Raw genomic sequence first — 13,690 nt, forward strand, 5'->3', positions numbered from 1 at the left:
TCTAACGTGCATGATAAGCGAGCGGTAGTAGTAGTAGTAGTAGGTTTTATTACGCCCGGGAGAACTAATCTCATAGGGCCGTTAGATACGCTAAGCCATTTACACTTCCGTCGTGTTAATCCTAACCACAAAAGAAAGCCCAACTTCTCTCTCCGATTCTTTTGTTCCAGCCTCGCTTGACTCTATTTGACAGGCCTGCTTGAAGGCCGGTTTCTCCAAGTGTTCAGCATCCTATCTTCAGCAGCTGAAGCATGGTCTGTCAACCTGAGGCTGTTAGATGTTAGTATCTCCTGGATTCGATGATTAGTATGTTATATCCCTCGATTCGCTCCCAGTCTTCCCGTCTCCGTTGCAAACTTGACCGTCGCCCGCACCGCCTGTAGGTTAGGTGCCCATTTCTGCCCATCCGACGTCGACTTGCCCCCCAGAAAGAACGAGAGATTTCCCATCATGTTTTGTCTAACTTGTCGCATGCCTTCACGCTCTGCCTCCCACCTTGTGCACCGGAACAGAAAATGTTCCATCGTCTCGGCTGCTTGTCCACAGTCACACATGTCAGACTCCACCGCGCCTATCCTGTACAGGTAACTGTTGATCCTCGCCATTCCCGTACGGAGCTGCGAGAGCACGTCTGCTTCTCCTCTCTTTAGTCCATCGTATAGCGCTTCCGTGTGTTTGCCTGGCAGAGCTTTGTCGATCCTCTTGGAGTAGCCGCCTACTCTGTCGGGCAGTGTCCGTTGCTGCCGCAGTTGCGACCTCGCCAATCTGGTCCGGGTGGAGCGAGCCTGGTATGGTAACGACTCCGGTGTGCGCTCTGCCGCGGTTGCTCTTCGGGCTTGCCTCTTCGCCATGTGGCCCATGGCAAATTCATCGCTTCGGGACGGTATCCACATCATCTTGACCCTGTTGTTTGCTTTTTTTCCCAGTCGTTCGATGTGATCATAGATCTGCCGAATGGTGCCCTGACCTGACTGCTGTCGTGGTCGTGTAATCGCCTTTAGGGATGACTGGCTGCTCGATAATACCGTGAGCTCTTGGCATTGAAGTCCGTCGGGCATACATCGAAGTGCCATTGCTATCGCCTCCAGCTCGGCCGTGTATGGGTTCTGGTCGTCTCGCGAACCGAGAGTGACCGAGTACCTGGCGACTACCTTATCTGCCCGGCCAGGCGATTTGTGGCAGATGACGCCTCCCATGCCTACTAGTCCTCCCCTGTCGGAAGCACTAGTCGCGATGACAATATCGTCGGCACTGTCGGCCGCTGCTACCGCCGCTTCCCGATCAGTCTCGCACTCCAGCAACACGCGGCCGTGCCACGGTGGTACCGCATAGGCTTGGATCGTTTCCATTCGCTCGATTCCGCTCTCGGCATGTGCAAGTGCCAGTCTCTTCATCGGCGAGATGTACCTTCGGCTCACTGACACTTTTAATGTTGCCAGCGGGTGTGTCTTTGGCAGAGTCCGGACGTTGATGTATAGTCTCGTGCCGGCCTGAGCATGTCGCTCGCATACCGTCTGGATGCTGGCCTCCGCTTCAGCCACTGCCGTCGACACCGTTCGAAAGGCGCCCGTGATCGCCTGTGCCCCTACTTTCTGTGCCCTGTTGAGCCAGGTTAGTTCTCTTTCTCCGCGTGCATGCGACCACACGACAGAAGCGTAGTCCATGGCCGGAGCAACGGTGGCGACGAAGAGCTGTCTGGCAGTGTGCGGTGGAAGCATCTTGAGTCTCCTCAGACACATAGCTGCCGAGAGACCTTTGGAAGCGGCCTCGGCTATATGTTGCTTGAACCTGAGCTCCGTGTCCATAACCACTCCCAAGATCTTGATCTTCTGCTTCGGCTTGACTTCCTCTCCCTTGATCATGAACGGTGCATCACTGGTGCGTTCAGCGACGCGTGTGAAGTGGATGATAGCCGTCTTGTCGCATTCAAACGTCGCTCCACTGCGTCTCTCCCACGCTAGTGCTCGGTCAATGATGGCCTGTATGCCGTCCCTGTTCGCCTCCGCCGTCGGCCCTGTGACCCAGGCTGAGTAGTCGTCGACGAACGCGATCGAGCCGCCTTTCGAGTCGATCCTGCTCTGCACTAGGTCTGCGTTGAAGAAGAGGAAGAGCACAGGCGACAGTTAAGCGAGCGGTCAAAACAAGCGACCTGTCAAGTTTCGACTACCCGGGGGATTAGATAAGCGATTTACGCAACCCGGCGACTGATAGGTGGGCGCCTGGGCGTGCCCCCTGACTAAGCCCCCCAAATGCATTCTCCGATTGGTGCTGCGAGACGCGCTCTGCAACACCTATCACGAGCAATTGAGTCGCCAGACAACGGGCTAGTAATGGCCCAGGCAGCATTTGATGAAGCGAATAATTGTCGGTAATGTTAAAAGGTCTAAGTTGCATATGTCTAAGAGAAGCACAGCTTCTTACATAGTATCCACATCCCAGCCACCAGCAGATCGGGGTCCTCATACATGTACGACCGGCCGTACAAATAAGATCACGTGATATATCATACGGCCGGTCGTACAAATAAGATCCGTTATGTAAGCCCGCCAAAGTGCGTGAGTGAGAGATCCTCTCCTTCATCTAATGAAGCAGCCGTGATGCATCAAATTGAACATAGTGAGTGATTCAGTAGGGATGTAGCTATTCAATGAATAATATATCATCTATTGGCGTTAGCTACAGCACATCAGGCTGCCCAAGGCCGTGAAGCACACAACGGCGATCACGACGATATAAGTGAATCACCTCAACGCATGAAATATATAAGGCAGGGACTTCTCTACCGAAAGATGCTCTCTATTATCATATACAATACTATCATCGAGATGTCTAACAATCAACAACACCAGCGCCAGCGCCAGAACCCGCCTAATATCCCTATCTTCGTCGATAATACTGCAACAGGGGCTGGGCTTATATTGAACCAGAACAACCGCTTTGTTCTACAGCCGATCGAAAACAACCAGCAGGCACAGGCTGTAGGGCGCTATAATCACAATGCGGTGCCGCCATTCGCGGTTCAGACTTGGCGGCTTGCAAATACCTCGCCAACGGATGTCACGTCAGCTGCTGTGTATTATGCAGCGAACCCCGGTGCCTATTCAACAGCCTCTAGGACATATTTTCCTCCTCAAGGGCAACCAATTGTCATAGATACGTTGGCATGGGGATACGAGGCTGCGGGACAATGGCATGTTGCGTACCTCGAAGACTCTTTGGGTCAGCGGCAACAGCGGACTGTCCCTGATGTATATCCATTGTGGACTCATAATATCCTTCGGTCTCTTGATAGGGTATATCGCCATGAGGAGGTAACATACACAGGCCTCTCGTGGCCAACGCCTGCTATAGGCATGACTATAAGCCTGCCAGCTATCCGGGCAGTGGAGCGGTCAGGGATCTATATCCAGAATATTGACCGGAATGGGTATGTGACATGGGTTTGGCAGGGCACACAGTAGATAATTCAAAGGCCATTTTATGGTGTTATTGCTCTAACGTGACTTATCATATATATGAGTGATGACCAAGCCCACTTTGCACTACATCTACACTCAGCCATAGCTCTATTTAATTAAGCCATTAGGTCACTATAATTATACTCGGAGATTAGCATTTTCTTTGTCTTCATAGTGATATATATGAATTACGTGCTATATTATTCCTTCAAATGTTAATGGGGGGGTTTCCCATTTTGATACCATCTCTCTTGTACTTCGAGATCTTCCTCAGCGGCATTCCATATTCCCTGCATACCTCGCCGCCCCGAGAAAGGCTGCTGTGCCATCTCTATCCCTACATTATGCTCAACTCGCTCGTTCTCAGCCTTATCCCAGTCTAGATAACTCATCTGCTCCTCCTTGGTCCACTCTCTAATACTTCTTCCCTCCTTGCAATGTCTCCCCATCTGCTTATAGTCAAGGCACCAGTCATATTCCGCTCTGCTATAGCGCATTGGCAGCCCCATAGCCTTCCGATATAGTTGATTGGTCTTTGGGGCTCCCCGACGTAACGTAGCATACCAGGCCGCTCGTGATTCTTTATATCTTTGATAGATAGCGCGGGGGTCACCAGCTCGCAACACAGGCGCCTCCGTAGTAGCTGCCGGCGTAGCTGCCGGGGGGATAAGACCCGGATTGTTGTATGTGTTGTTGTATGTGTGGTTGTAATAGTCTCGGAGACAATAGAGGCTCCTGACGGGGACCCAGGCGATACTGAGCGGGTTATAGAGCGACTGGATGTATGCGTTGTCGTGTGCGTTGTCGTCGTAGCTTGAAGGGGGGGGGCTGATTCCTGAGGAGGAGGTTCGAGTAGATGGTCGTAGCGCAACGGGCACACTTTGGCGTTCATCCTATGGCCAGTCTGATGACATTTTGAACACTGTGGCGGCGCCCTAGGTTGTGATGCTCTCTCAATGGCCTCAAACGCAGAAGGCTCACGCTGCGTGCTTGACGGTGGCAATGTCGAACTGGCTGCCAGGCGATCAAATAACCTGCGAGGCTCAATAATAAGCTCGGGGGTTCCTGAGCGCTGGAGGCGCCAATGTGAATGGAAGTGATGTAGCTGAAGGGGCTGACCTTCTACCAATAAAGGCCGAAGGCTATGAGCACAAGGTAGTCCAAGAGTCATCGTGAAGACCCCTGTACACACGGGAAGCTCCTTTAGTAACCGTGCCCGTTGAGCATCAACCTTCCGCAGGGCCTCATGTGATACCCAGCCGCGGATATTACCAAATAATACCCCAGAGATATCAAGAGGTATAGTAATCTCCTGCCTGGCCTGATTGGCCTTAAGTTCAGAAAGCTGATTCGATAGAACAAGCTTAATGATCCTCCAGGCATCAAAGAGATCAATCTTGTTGTGCTTCATATGGCTCTTGATAAGTTGATGGATGCCCTCGGCCCGTGATGTAACAAATTGCCCCAAGTGAAGGTATCGGTGAATCCAGGCCTTGATGAACCTCTCCTTGTGAGGGTCTAGCCAGGTCTCCATAATATAGCTCATCTCTTCAACGTACAGGGGAAGATAACGCTTCTTCCACTTCTCAAGCCTCTCGTTATAGATATCCTCAGTGGCTGAATCAACGATCTCGTGCCACATATCATAGAAATCCTTCCATTCTTCTTGCCATTGAGTATTGCTTTTATCTCGAGCAAAGGCGGGCTGACAATGTGTCAAGATAGCCTTATTAATATGCCATAGACATAAGATCAAGGCTGACTCAGGGAAGCAAGAAGAAGAGGAGATAGCATTCATGCAAGCAAGGCAGCGATCCGTGAGTATCACAGAAGGGAGAGCTACTCCATGAAGCTGATACATATACCGCAACTGTTCAAGGACCCAGGTAAAGTCATCTTTTTCTTCGCCGCTGAGGAAGGCAAATGCAATACAGAAGGATCGTTGACAAGCATCAACACCAACTATATCAAGAAGGGGCATCTTATACTTATTGGTCTTATATGTACAGTCCAAGAGAAGCACCTCAGGGTATAGTTTGAGGTATCCCAGTGACTGTGGGTGTGCAAATAATACTGCCACGACCCTGCCACTCTCGTCGAGCCGGATTTTGTTCCAGAAGCCGTCGCCGTCGAGCTGCTCAGCAAGGGCGTGTATGCTGCTTTGACCCCGAGCAAGCTCTCGCTTACTCTGCGCAATAGAGTTGTAGATATCCTGCTGCGTGGCGAGTGTATCAGAGGTCATATGTAAATATGACCTAATCTCGCTTGGCTTAACGCCAGAGATGGCCATTTGGCGGACTGTTGATTTATCTGACTGTGATAGTTGGCGATGTACTGGATGTGCCACTGGGGTAGAGCTTGGGCTGTGATTATGACGATGAAAGCGAGGATCAGGGCGATGCCGTAGATGCCATTGAGTCCTACATAGGCTCTCTTTCGCCGTGACAGAGAAGAGGCATCCTATACGGCGTGATGCGGTATTCCGTAACCGTTTCCCACCAGCTGGAGGGGTTCCTGCACGATCACATATGAAGGTAACGTGAAGTCTCCCATTCGCAGTCTTTGAAGACCTCTGGGAGATAAAGGCATAGCCTCGTGGCGCTGCCCAAGCGTTGATTGCTGCGGTCAGCTCCTCGCGTGAGCTAAATTGTGCTTCAGGAGGAAGAGCATCATCGGGGAAGCCGTGAGAGTCGTCAATTGCAACCATTGTAGCAGGGAAAAGCCAAGGCAACTAGAATTAATACCATAGAAGCTATCAATCGTCTTGTACGAGTGCCAAAATGCGGTGTGTGGCCCCCTTGCAATGTGGCCACATGGGAATTGATCCAGGCACCGCCGGCGGTGTGATTATCCGCACGTGACCTGGGCACCGCCAGCGGTGTAATTATAATCCGTTATGTAAGCATGATAGTTGCGATGGGGCCCCATAGGGACACGCCTAGGCGCGCCTCCACTCGCGAACGCGTAGGCGTGCAGATTATGTCAGCCCTCAATTTGGCTTAAACCCCGCACAGCTATAATTCCGAGTTCTGAGGTAGTTCTTAAAATCCTATAAACTCTACTACTACTACTGAGTACTAAAATCCTATGATCCCGAACGGTGAGGAATAGTTGATTATCTACCTGAATAAATAGCCTGCTGGGCCTCGCCATCTGCCGCTGCCGCCTCCCAAATATCACACATACCTCTTCTACTAGAAAAAGGCATGCGTTCCATCTCCGTGGCTACCTGAGCCTCGACCCGGTCATCTTCTGCTTTGCTCCAATCTAGGTAGGCCATCATCTCCTCTTTAGTCCAATCTCTAGAGCCAGTTGGCGTATCGCAGCGCTTGCCCATCTGCTTCCAATCGAGACACCACTGATAGCTTGATTTGTCATACCGCAGAGGTAGACCTAGCGCCCTCCGATATTGCTGGTTGGTTTTAATACTGCCACGAGGCTGCGCCTTGTACCAGGCATCTCGAGCAGCAACATATCTCTGATAGATAGCCCGCGGGTCATCATACCTAGGTGCCGGCACCATCCTTGCCTGAGCCGACGGTGCTGATGATGATGCTGCCGGCACTGTACTGTCTGTGTCGTCGATACTAACAACAATGCAGCTAGCACTATCCCTGATTGGCCTTGCCTGCCCTGATGACCCTGAAGACATTGGTCTTAGAGCTTCCCCTGCCTGCAAAGATGGTGCTGATGAAGATGTCATCGGCACTGGTCGTACCTGCCCTGATAATGCCGACGGCAACGCCGCTGGCATTGCCCCTACCTGCGCCGACGATGCTGACGACTGCAAAAGTTCCTCGTATCGCTGAGGGCATGCCTTTGAAGTCATTCTATGACCTACTTGGTGGCATCTGCTGCATTTGGGTTGTGCCTTTGGCCGTACTATTGCCTGAACTGCCTCGAATGCACTTGGCTCTCTCTGGGTGCTTGATTGCGGTCTACCAGTAGTCGAACCGGCGGCTATTCGATCAGGTCGATGCCGAGGCTCTAGTAGTAACTGATGAACACCATGGCGATTGAGGTGCCAATGCGTGTGAAAATGCTCTAGGCGAAGGGCTTGACCTTGTTCTTGTAGAGCCTTGAGAGTATGGGCGCAAGGGAGGCCGTGAGATCGAGAGAATGCGCCGGTGCAACTAGGCAGGTTTTCTTTCAAGAGCAGCTTCCGCTGTTCTTCAACTTTGCGTAAAGCTTCGTGAGATACCCAGCCACGTATGGCACTATATAGTGATCCAGAGAGCTCAATTGGTATTCTCATTTGCTGTCTCGCTTGGTTGGATCGCAGTTCGGCTAATTGATTAAGAAGCGCATGCTTCATAGCCCTCCAAGCCTCGAAGAGATCCAGCGTAGATTTCTTGAGGTGGCTCTTAAGGAGCCCATGGATACCCTCAACCCGCGAGGTAACTACATTACCAAAATGAGGGTGCTGATCAACCCAAGCCTTCACCAGCTTTTCCTTGTATGGATCGAGCCAATTGGCCTTGATATAGCCAACCTCTTCAATGTATTGCGGTAGGTAGCGCCTTTCAAGCTCTTGTACGCGCTGATCAAAGGCCTCTTCGTCTGGTGACTTCATAATTGAGTGCCAGTGGTTGAAAAACTCACTCCAATCGCTCAGACCCTGCTGATAGGCCTCCGATCCTTGTTGGTGGCGCACGAATGTCGGCTGGCAATAGCGGAGGACTGCCTTGTTCGCGTGCCATAGGCATAGCAGCGAGATTGAAGATGGAAAGCAGATCTCTGCGGCGTTCATACAAGCCTTATCGCGGTCTGTTAAGATAACAGATGGAAACCTTGTATTGCAGAGTTCATACAGGGACCTGAGCCGGTCCAAGGCCCATAGGTAGTCCTGCTCAGTCTCGCCACTAAGGAATGCAAAGGCGATGCAGAAGGATCGCTGGCAGGCATCAACGCCAATCATATCAAGGAGTGGCATCCCATATTTGTTCGTCTTGTATGTGCAGTCCAGGAAAAGTAGGTCTGGATAAGCCTGGAGGTATGCCAATGACTCTGGATGGGCGAATAACACTGCCGTGATTCGGTCATCTGAATCAAGCTGCATCCGGTTCCAGAACCCTTCCTTATCCAGCTGGTTAGCAAAGGCGTGTATAGTGCTCTGTCCCTCACACAGCTCTCGTTTGCTATCTGCGATACGATTATAGATATCTTGCTGGGTTGCAATGGTGTTCGAGTTCTGACGGATATAAGTCCTGATATCCTTTGGCGCTACCCCGGCATTCGTAAGGCGGCTGATTGTTGACTTGTCCGCATCAGAGAGCTGCCGATGGACTGGATGAGCCGATTTGTGCCAGCTTGGCTCGTGGTTGTGTAAGGAAAATCGGCTGTCTGGACGATGCCTTAAAGACCAGGTCGCCTTATCCAGGGATTCCTTCGCAATGATTGAGAACCGACAATTGGTTCCTCGTGTAGTAGTCTTGCGCTAGCGATCTTTTAAGGCGCTAGGTAGACGACACCACCGATCACATGCGTATGTAACAATCTGCCTTCCACTAGTTGATCGCGAAGACCTCCCAGTTATGAATGCGTATCCTCTGGGTGCTGCCCATTCGTTGATAGCTGCGAGTAGAGCCTCTCGTGAATCGTATGTACCCTCCGGCGGGAGCACATCATCAGGAAATGTTGCTTGGGCCATAGCGGAAGCCCGCTCCTGGAGACTGTAGTTGTGTTCAGCAGTGGCAGCAACAGACGGAGCCCCTGAAACTGCGACTGTGGGGTTTAAGCCAAATTGAGGGCTGACATAATCTGCACGCCTACGCGTTCGCGAGTGGAGGCGCGCCTAGGCGTGTCCCTATGGGGCCCCAGTTGCGATGTCCCTCTCCCATCTAAAGACAGGGCATCTATTTACATAATTGAAGAGATACAGCAAATCGCTATATATGCAGCTATTCAATATAGAGTACATAGTCTATTTACAACATACAAGCCCGCTCAGGGCCGTGGAGATTACACAATGCGTACACTCGCATCATCCGAACACCACAGCTATCACGATGCAAGTGAATCACTTTACACATCGTAGTATATAAAGCAGAGGCCTCTCTCTTGTAGAAAGCTCTTCGTTCTTGTATCAACGCATTGAAAAATACCATCAAAATGGCTAACTTCACCCCAAACAACACTCAAAAACTAAGCCCCTTCACCCTGTAGTATAACATCTCTCCCGGCAGCATCCCAGATATCCTGCATTCCTCGCCGCCCTGAGAAAGGCTGCTCTGCCATCTCTTTCCCTACATTCTGTTCAACCCGCTCATTCTCAGCTTTATCCCAATCAAGATAACTCATCATCTCCTCCCTAGTCCAGTCTCTGATGCCGGATTCCCCCCTGCAATACCTCCCCATTTGCTTGTAGTTAATACACCACTCATAGTCTTCTTTACTATAACGTGTAGGTAGCCCCATAGCCTTCCGGTATTGTTGATTGGTCTTCTGAGATCCCCGAGGAAATGTAGCAACCCAGGCCTCTCGTGCTTCTTTGTATCGTTGGAAGATGGCACGGGGGTCATCGGCCCGTAATGCAGGCACCGCATTTGCTGGTCCGGCCGCTGGAGGAGATACCACATGAGTTGTTGTGTGTGTTGTTGTACAGGCTATGATCTCCGATACTATAGAGGATCCCGATGGGGATGATGGGGATAGCGATCGAGTTATAGAGCGAGTAGTTGTATGTGTTGTTGTATGCGTTGTCGTAGTGGTTTGAGTAGGAGCCTCCAATAGATATTGGTAACGTAAAGGGCATGCTTTAGACCTCATGTTATGGCCTAGCTGATGACAGCTCGAACACTTCGGCGCTGCCTTTGGCTGTAGTGCTTTCTCAACACGTTCAGATACACACGGCTCACGTTGTGTGCTTGTTGGTGACAGCGTTGAACTAGCAGCTAGACGATCAAACTTCTTGTGAGGCTCAAGAATAAGCCGGGGGGTTCCTGAGCGTTGGAGATGCCAATGTGAGTGGAAATGATGCAGTTGAAGGGGCTGATTTTGCACTAGCAAAGGCTGAAGGATATGTGCACAGGGCAGACCAAGAGTCCTAGTGAAAAGCCCTGTACATGGAGGATATTCCTCCAGCAGTCGTTGCCGTTGAGCCTCAACCATCCGCAGGGCTTGATGTGATATCCAACCACGGATGTTGCTATACAACACCCCAGATAGTATACGAGGTGTGTTGATGTGCTGCTGGGCTTGGTTCGCCTCGAGCTCGGCAAGCTGGTTTGACAGAACAAGCTTGATGATCCTCCAGGCCTCAAAGAGGTCAGATTGCGAGTTTTTCAGGTGGGATTTGAGAAGCCGATGAATCCCCTCGCACCGTGACGTAACATATTGCTCAAAGTGAAGGTATTGGTTAACCCACGCCTTGACAAACCTCTCCTTGTAGAGATCTAGCCAGGTCTCCATGATGTAGCCCACCTCGTTGATATGGTCAGGGGTATAGCGCCTCTTGAACTTCTCAAGCCTCTCGTTGTAGATTGCCTCAGTCGTCGAGGCTACAATCTCATGCCAAGAGCTGTAGAACTCAGCCCACGCTTCCTCCCCTTGAGGGTTGCCTTTATCCCCAACAAATGCGGGCCTACAATGGGCCAGAACTGCCATGTTGATATGCCACAAGCATAACATCGAGGTTGACTGAGGGAAGCAAGAGGAAACAGCATTCATACAAGCAAGGCAGCGATCTGTGAGTATCACAGATGGGAGGGCTGCTCCATGGAGCTCATACATATACCGTAACCGTTCAAGAGCCCAGGTGTAGTCATCCTCTTCCTCGCCGCCGAGGAACGCAAATGCAATACAGAAGGACCGTTGACAAGCATCAACACCAACTATATCGAGCAGAGGCATGCAGTACTTGTTGATCTTGTATGTACAGTCCAATACAAGCACTTCGGGATATGATTTGAGGTATCCCAGCGACTTCGGATGTGCAAATAACACCGCCGTAACTCTGCCACTCTCGTCAAGGCGAATTTGATTCCAGAAGCCCTCGCTCTCGAGCTGATCAGTAAGGGCATGTATGTTGCTTTGACCTTTGGCAAGCGCTCGTTTGCCCTCTGCAATGTAATTGTAGATATCCCTTTGTGTAGCAAGTGTTTTTGAGGTCATCAGTAAGTAGGATCTAATCTCCTTTGCCCCAATGCCGGCACTAGAGAGTTGTCGGACTGTTGATACCTCTGGGCCTGATAGATGACGATGCGTTGGATGTGCTACTGGGTCGATGCTTGGTTCGTGATTGTGTTGATCAAATCTAGCCCCGGGCCGATGCCTCAGACTCCATATAGTCTGACACAGGCTTTCCTTTGCTATCACAGAGAAGGTGCATCCTGTGCGACGTGTTGTAGTTTGCCGATGCTGTTTCCCCGGGGCCTTTGGGGCTGAGGGGGAGGAGAGACCCCTGGTCCACGGTCACAGTTGAAGATAACTACTCTTCTACCATTGGGAGTCTTCCTAGATCTTGCAATCGTAAAGGCATAACCCCGTGGCGCTGCCCAAGCGTTGATTGCTGTGCGTAGTTCCTCCTGTGAGTTGTATTGGCCTTCAGGGGGAAGGGCATCATCAGGGAAGCGGCGGGGGACCTCAATTGGGTTCATTGGAGCAGGGTGAAGGCGCGACAAGTTAAATTGATACTGCAGAAGCTGTTGCTCGTTGAATTGGTGGGCCAATTTGCAGTATGTTACCCCTTTTCAAAGGCCGCGTAACTATCATGCTTACATAACGGATTATAATTACACCGCTGGCGGTGCCCAGGTCACGTGCGGATAATCACACCGCCGGCGGTGCCTGGATCAATTCCCTGGCCACATGTGCCTCTTACATAACGGATCTTATTTGTACGACCGGCCGTATGATATATCACGTGATCTTATTTGTACGGCCGGTCGTACATGTATGAGGACCCCAGCAGATCGGACCATCTTAGTCATACAGTCTCAACAGCATTTGTCGAAGATGCCCTCCCACCGGAAGGCGTATATGAATCACGCGAGTCTCTCCTCACAGCTATCAATTCCTGGGCAAAGCCTCGAGGGTATGCTTTCACGACGGGCAAGTCTACGAAGACTCCGAGCGGACGCATCAAAGTGGTATACGCATGCGATCGAAACAAACAACCGCCGAGCGCATCTATCGAACGTGTTCGCCACACCTCGAGCCGAAGAACTGGCTGCAAGTTTTAAGTCCTAGCCGAGCAATCGCTAGATGGAGGTGTATGGGTTCTGAGCCATCGTCCAGACAAAGAATGCGCTAGGCACAATCACCCACCGAGCGAGGACCCATCTACACACCCAGCACACCGACGATTTGAAGAACAAGATGCTACAACTATCTCAAATCTTGCGATATCTGGCACCACTCCGCGGGATATAAGGACATACCTCCATACTCACTCAGAGACCCTCGCAACCCAACGAGACATATATAATCGGATCGCGGAGACGAGGAGAGATCTGCGTGAAGGTCAGAGCAGCATCCAAGCATTAGTTGATCAACTGCACAGAGAAGGTTTCTGATGCCGAGTTCGATTGGACCCGGATAATCGACTGACAGCCATCTTCTTCGCCCACCCGGACTCTGTTGCGTACCTACAATGCAATCCAGATGTCTTATTGTTGGATTGCACCTATAAGACGAACAAGCACCACATGCCACTCCTTGACATGATTGGAGTTGATTCCTGTCAACGTTCCTTCTGCATCGCATTCGCCTTCCTCTCAGGTGAATCAGAAGAGGATTACTCATGGGCGTTAGAACACCTTAGGTCACTCTATCAGCGTGAGCTTCCGTCGGTTATATTGACGGATAGATGCCTGGCGACGATGAATGCTGCTGCGATCTGGTTCTCTTCCTCTAAAGCACTACTTTGCCTCTGACATGTTAACAAGGCAGTCCTTCAGCACTGCCGACCGTTCTTTGCATCGAAGGTTGGCCAAGCAACAAAGCAGGCATAAGGCAAAGCGTGGGATGAGTTCTATGCGTTTTGGCACTCGATTGTGGCTTCCCCAGACGAAAAGTCATTCGAAGAGCGGCTGGCTAAGTTTGAGCTCAAGTACGGCAGCAAATACCTCGAGTCGGTGGGATACATCAAAATGTATTGGCTCGAGCCGCACAAAGAGAAGATTATCAAAGCATGGGTGGATGAGCACTTACACTTCGGCAATATAGCCACTTCAAGGCAGGTAGCTTGCGGTATATGGCGCAGGGGAAAAAATGACAAAACTAATGTGCAT

The 13,690-nt window shown here is 50.9% G+C and overlaps 2 protein-coding genes across 2 annotated transcripts; both read right to left on the bottom strand.

Moving 5' to 3' along the window:
- Nucleotides 1-311: 311 nt before the first annotated feature.
- MRS44_017140 (uncharacterized protein) lies at nucleotides 312-6,165 on the bottom strand (the record flags this gene model as incomplete). The annotated part of the gene is made up of 7 exons (XM_065617635.1): nucleotides 312-2,089; nucleotides 3,204-3,237; nucleotides 3,716-4,337; nucleotides 4,578-4,600; nucleotides 4,651-5,163; nucleotides 5,482-5,768; nucleotides 5,883-6,165. The coding sequence occupies 7 exons, from the start codon at nucleotides 6,163-6,165 to the stop codon at nucleotides 312-314; spliced, it is 3,540 nt and encodes a 1,179-aa protein (XP_065473707.1).
- Nucleotides 6,166-6,964: 799 nt separating this feature from the next.
- On the bottom strand, nucleotides 6,965-12,055 carry MRS44_017141 (uncharacterized protein; the record flags this gene model as incomplete). Its single annotated transcript, XM_065617636.1, has 7 exons — nucleotides 6,965-7,045; nucleotides 7,100-7,288; nucleotides 7,342-8,767; nucleotides 8,984-9,130; nucleotides 9,808-10,018; nucleotides 10,631-11,518; nucleotides 11,899-12,055. The coding sequence occupies 7 exons, from the start codon at nucleotides 12,053-12,055 to the stop codon at nucleotides 6,965-6,967; spliced, it is 3,099 nt and encodes a 1,032-aa protein (XP_065473708.1).
- Between the last annotated feature and the right edge of the window lie 1,635 nt (nucleotides 12,056-13,690).

Source organism: Fusarium solani, assembly GCF_023522795.1.
Source record: "Fusarium solani strain SB1 chromosome Unknown bctg00000013, whole genome shotgun sequence".
Classification (NCBI taxonomy): Eukaryota; Fungi; Ascomycota; class Sordariomycetes; order Hypocreales; family Nectriaceae; genus Fusarium; species Fusarium solani.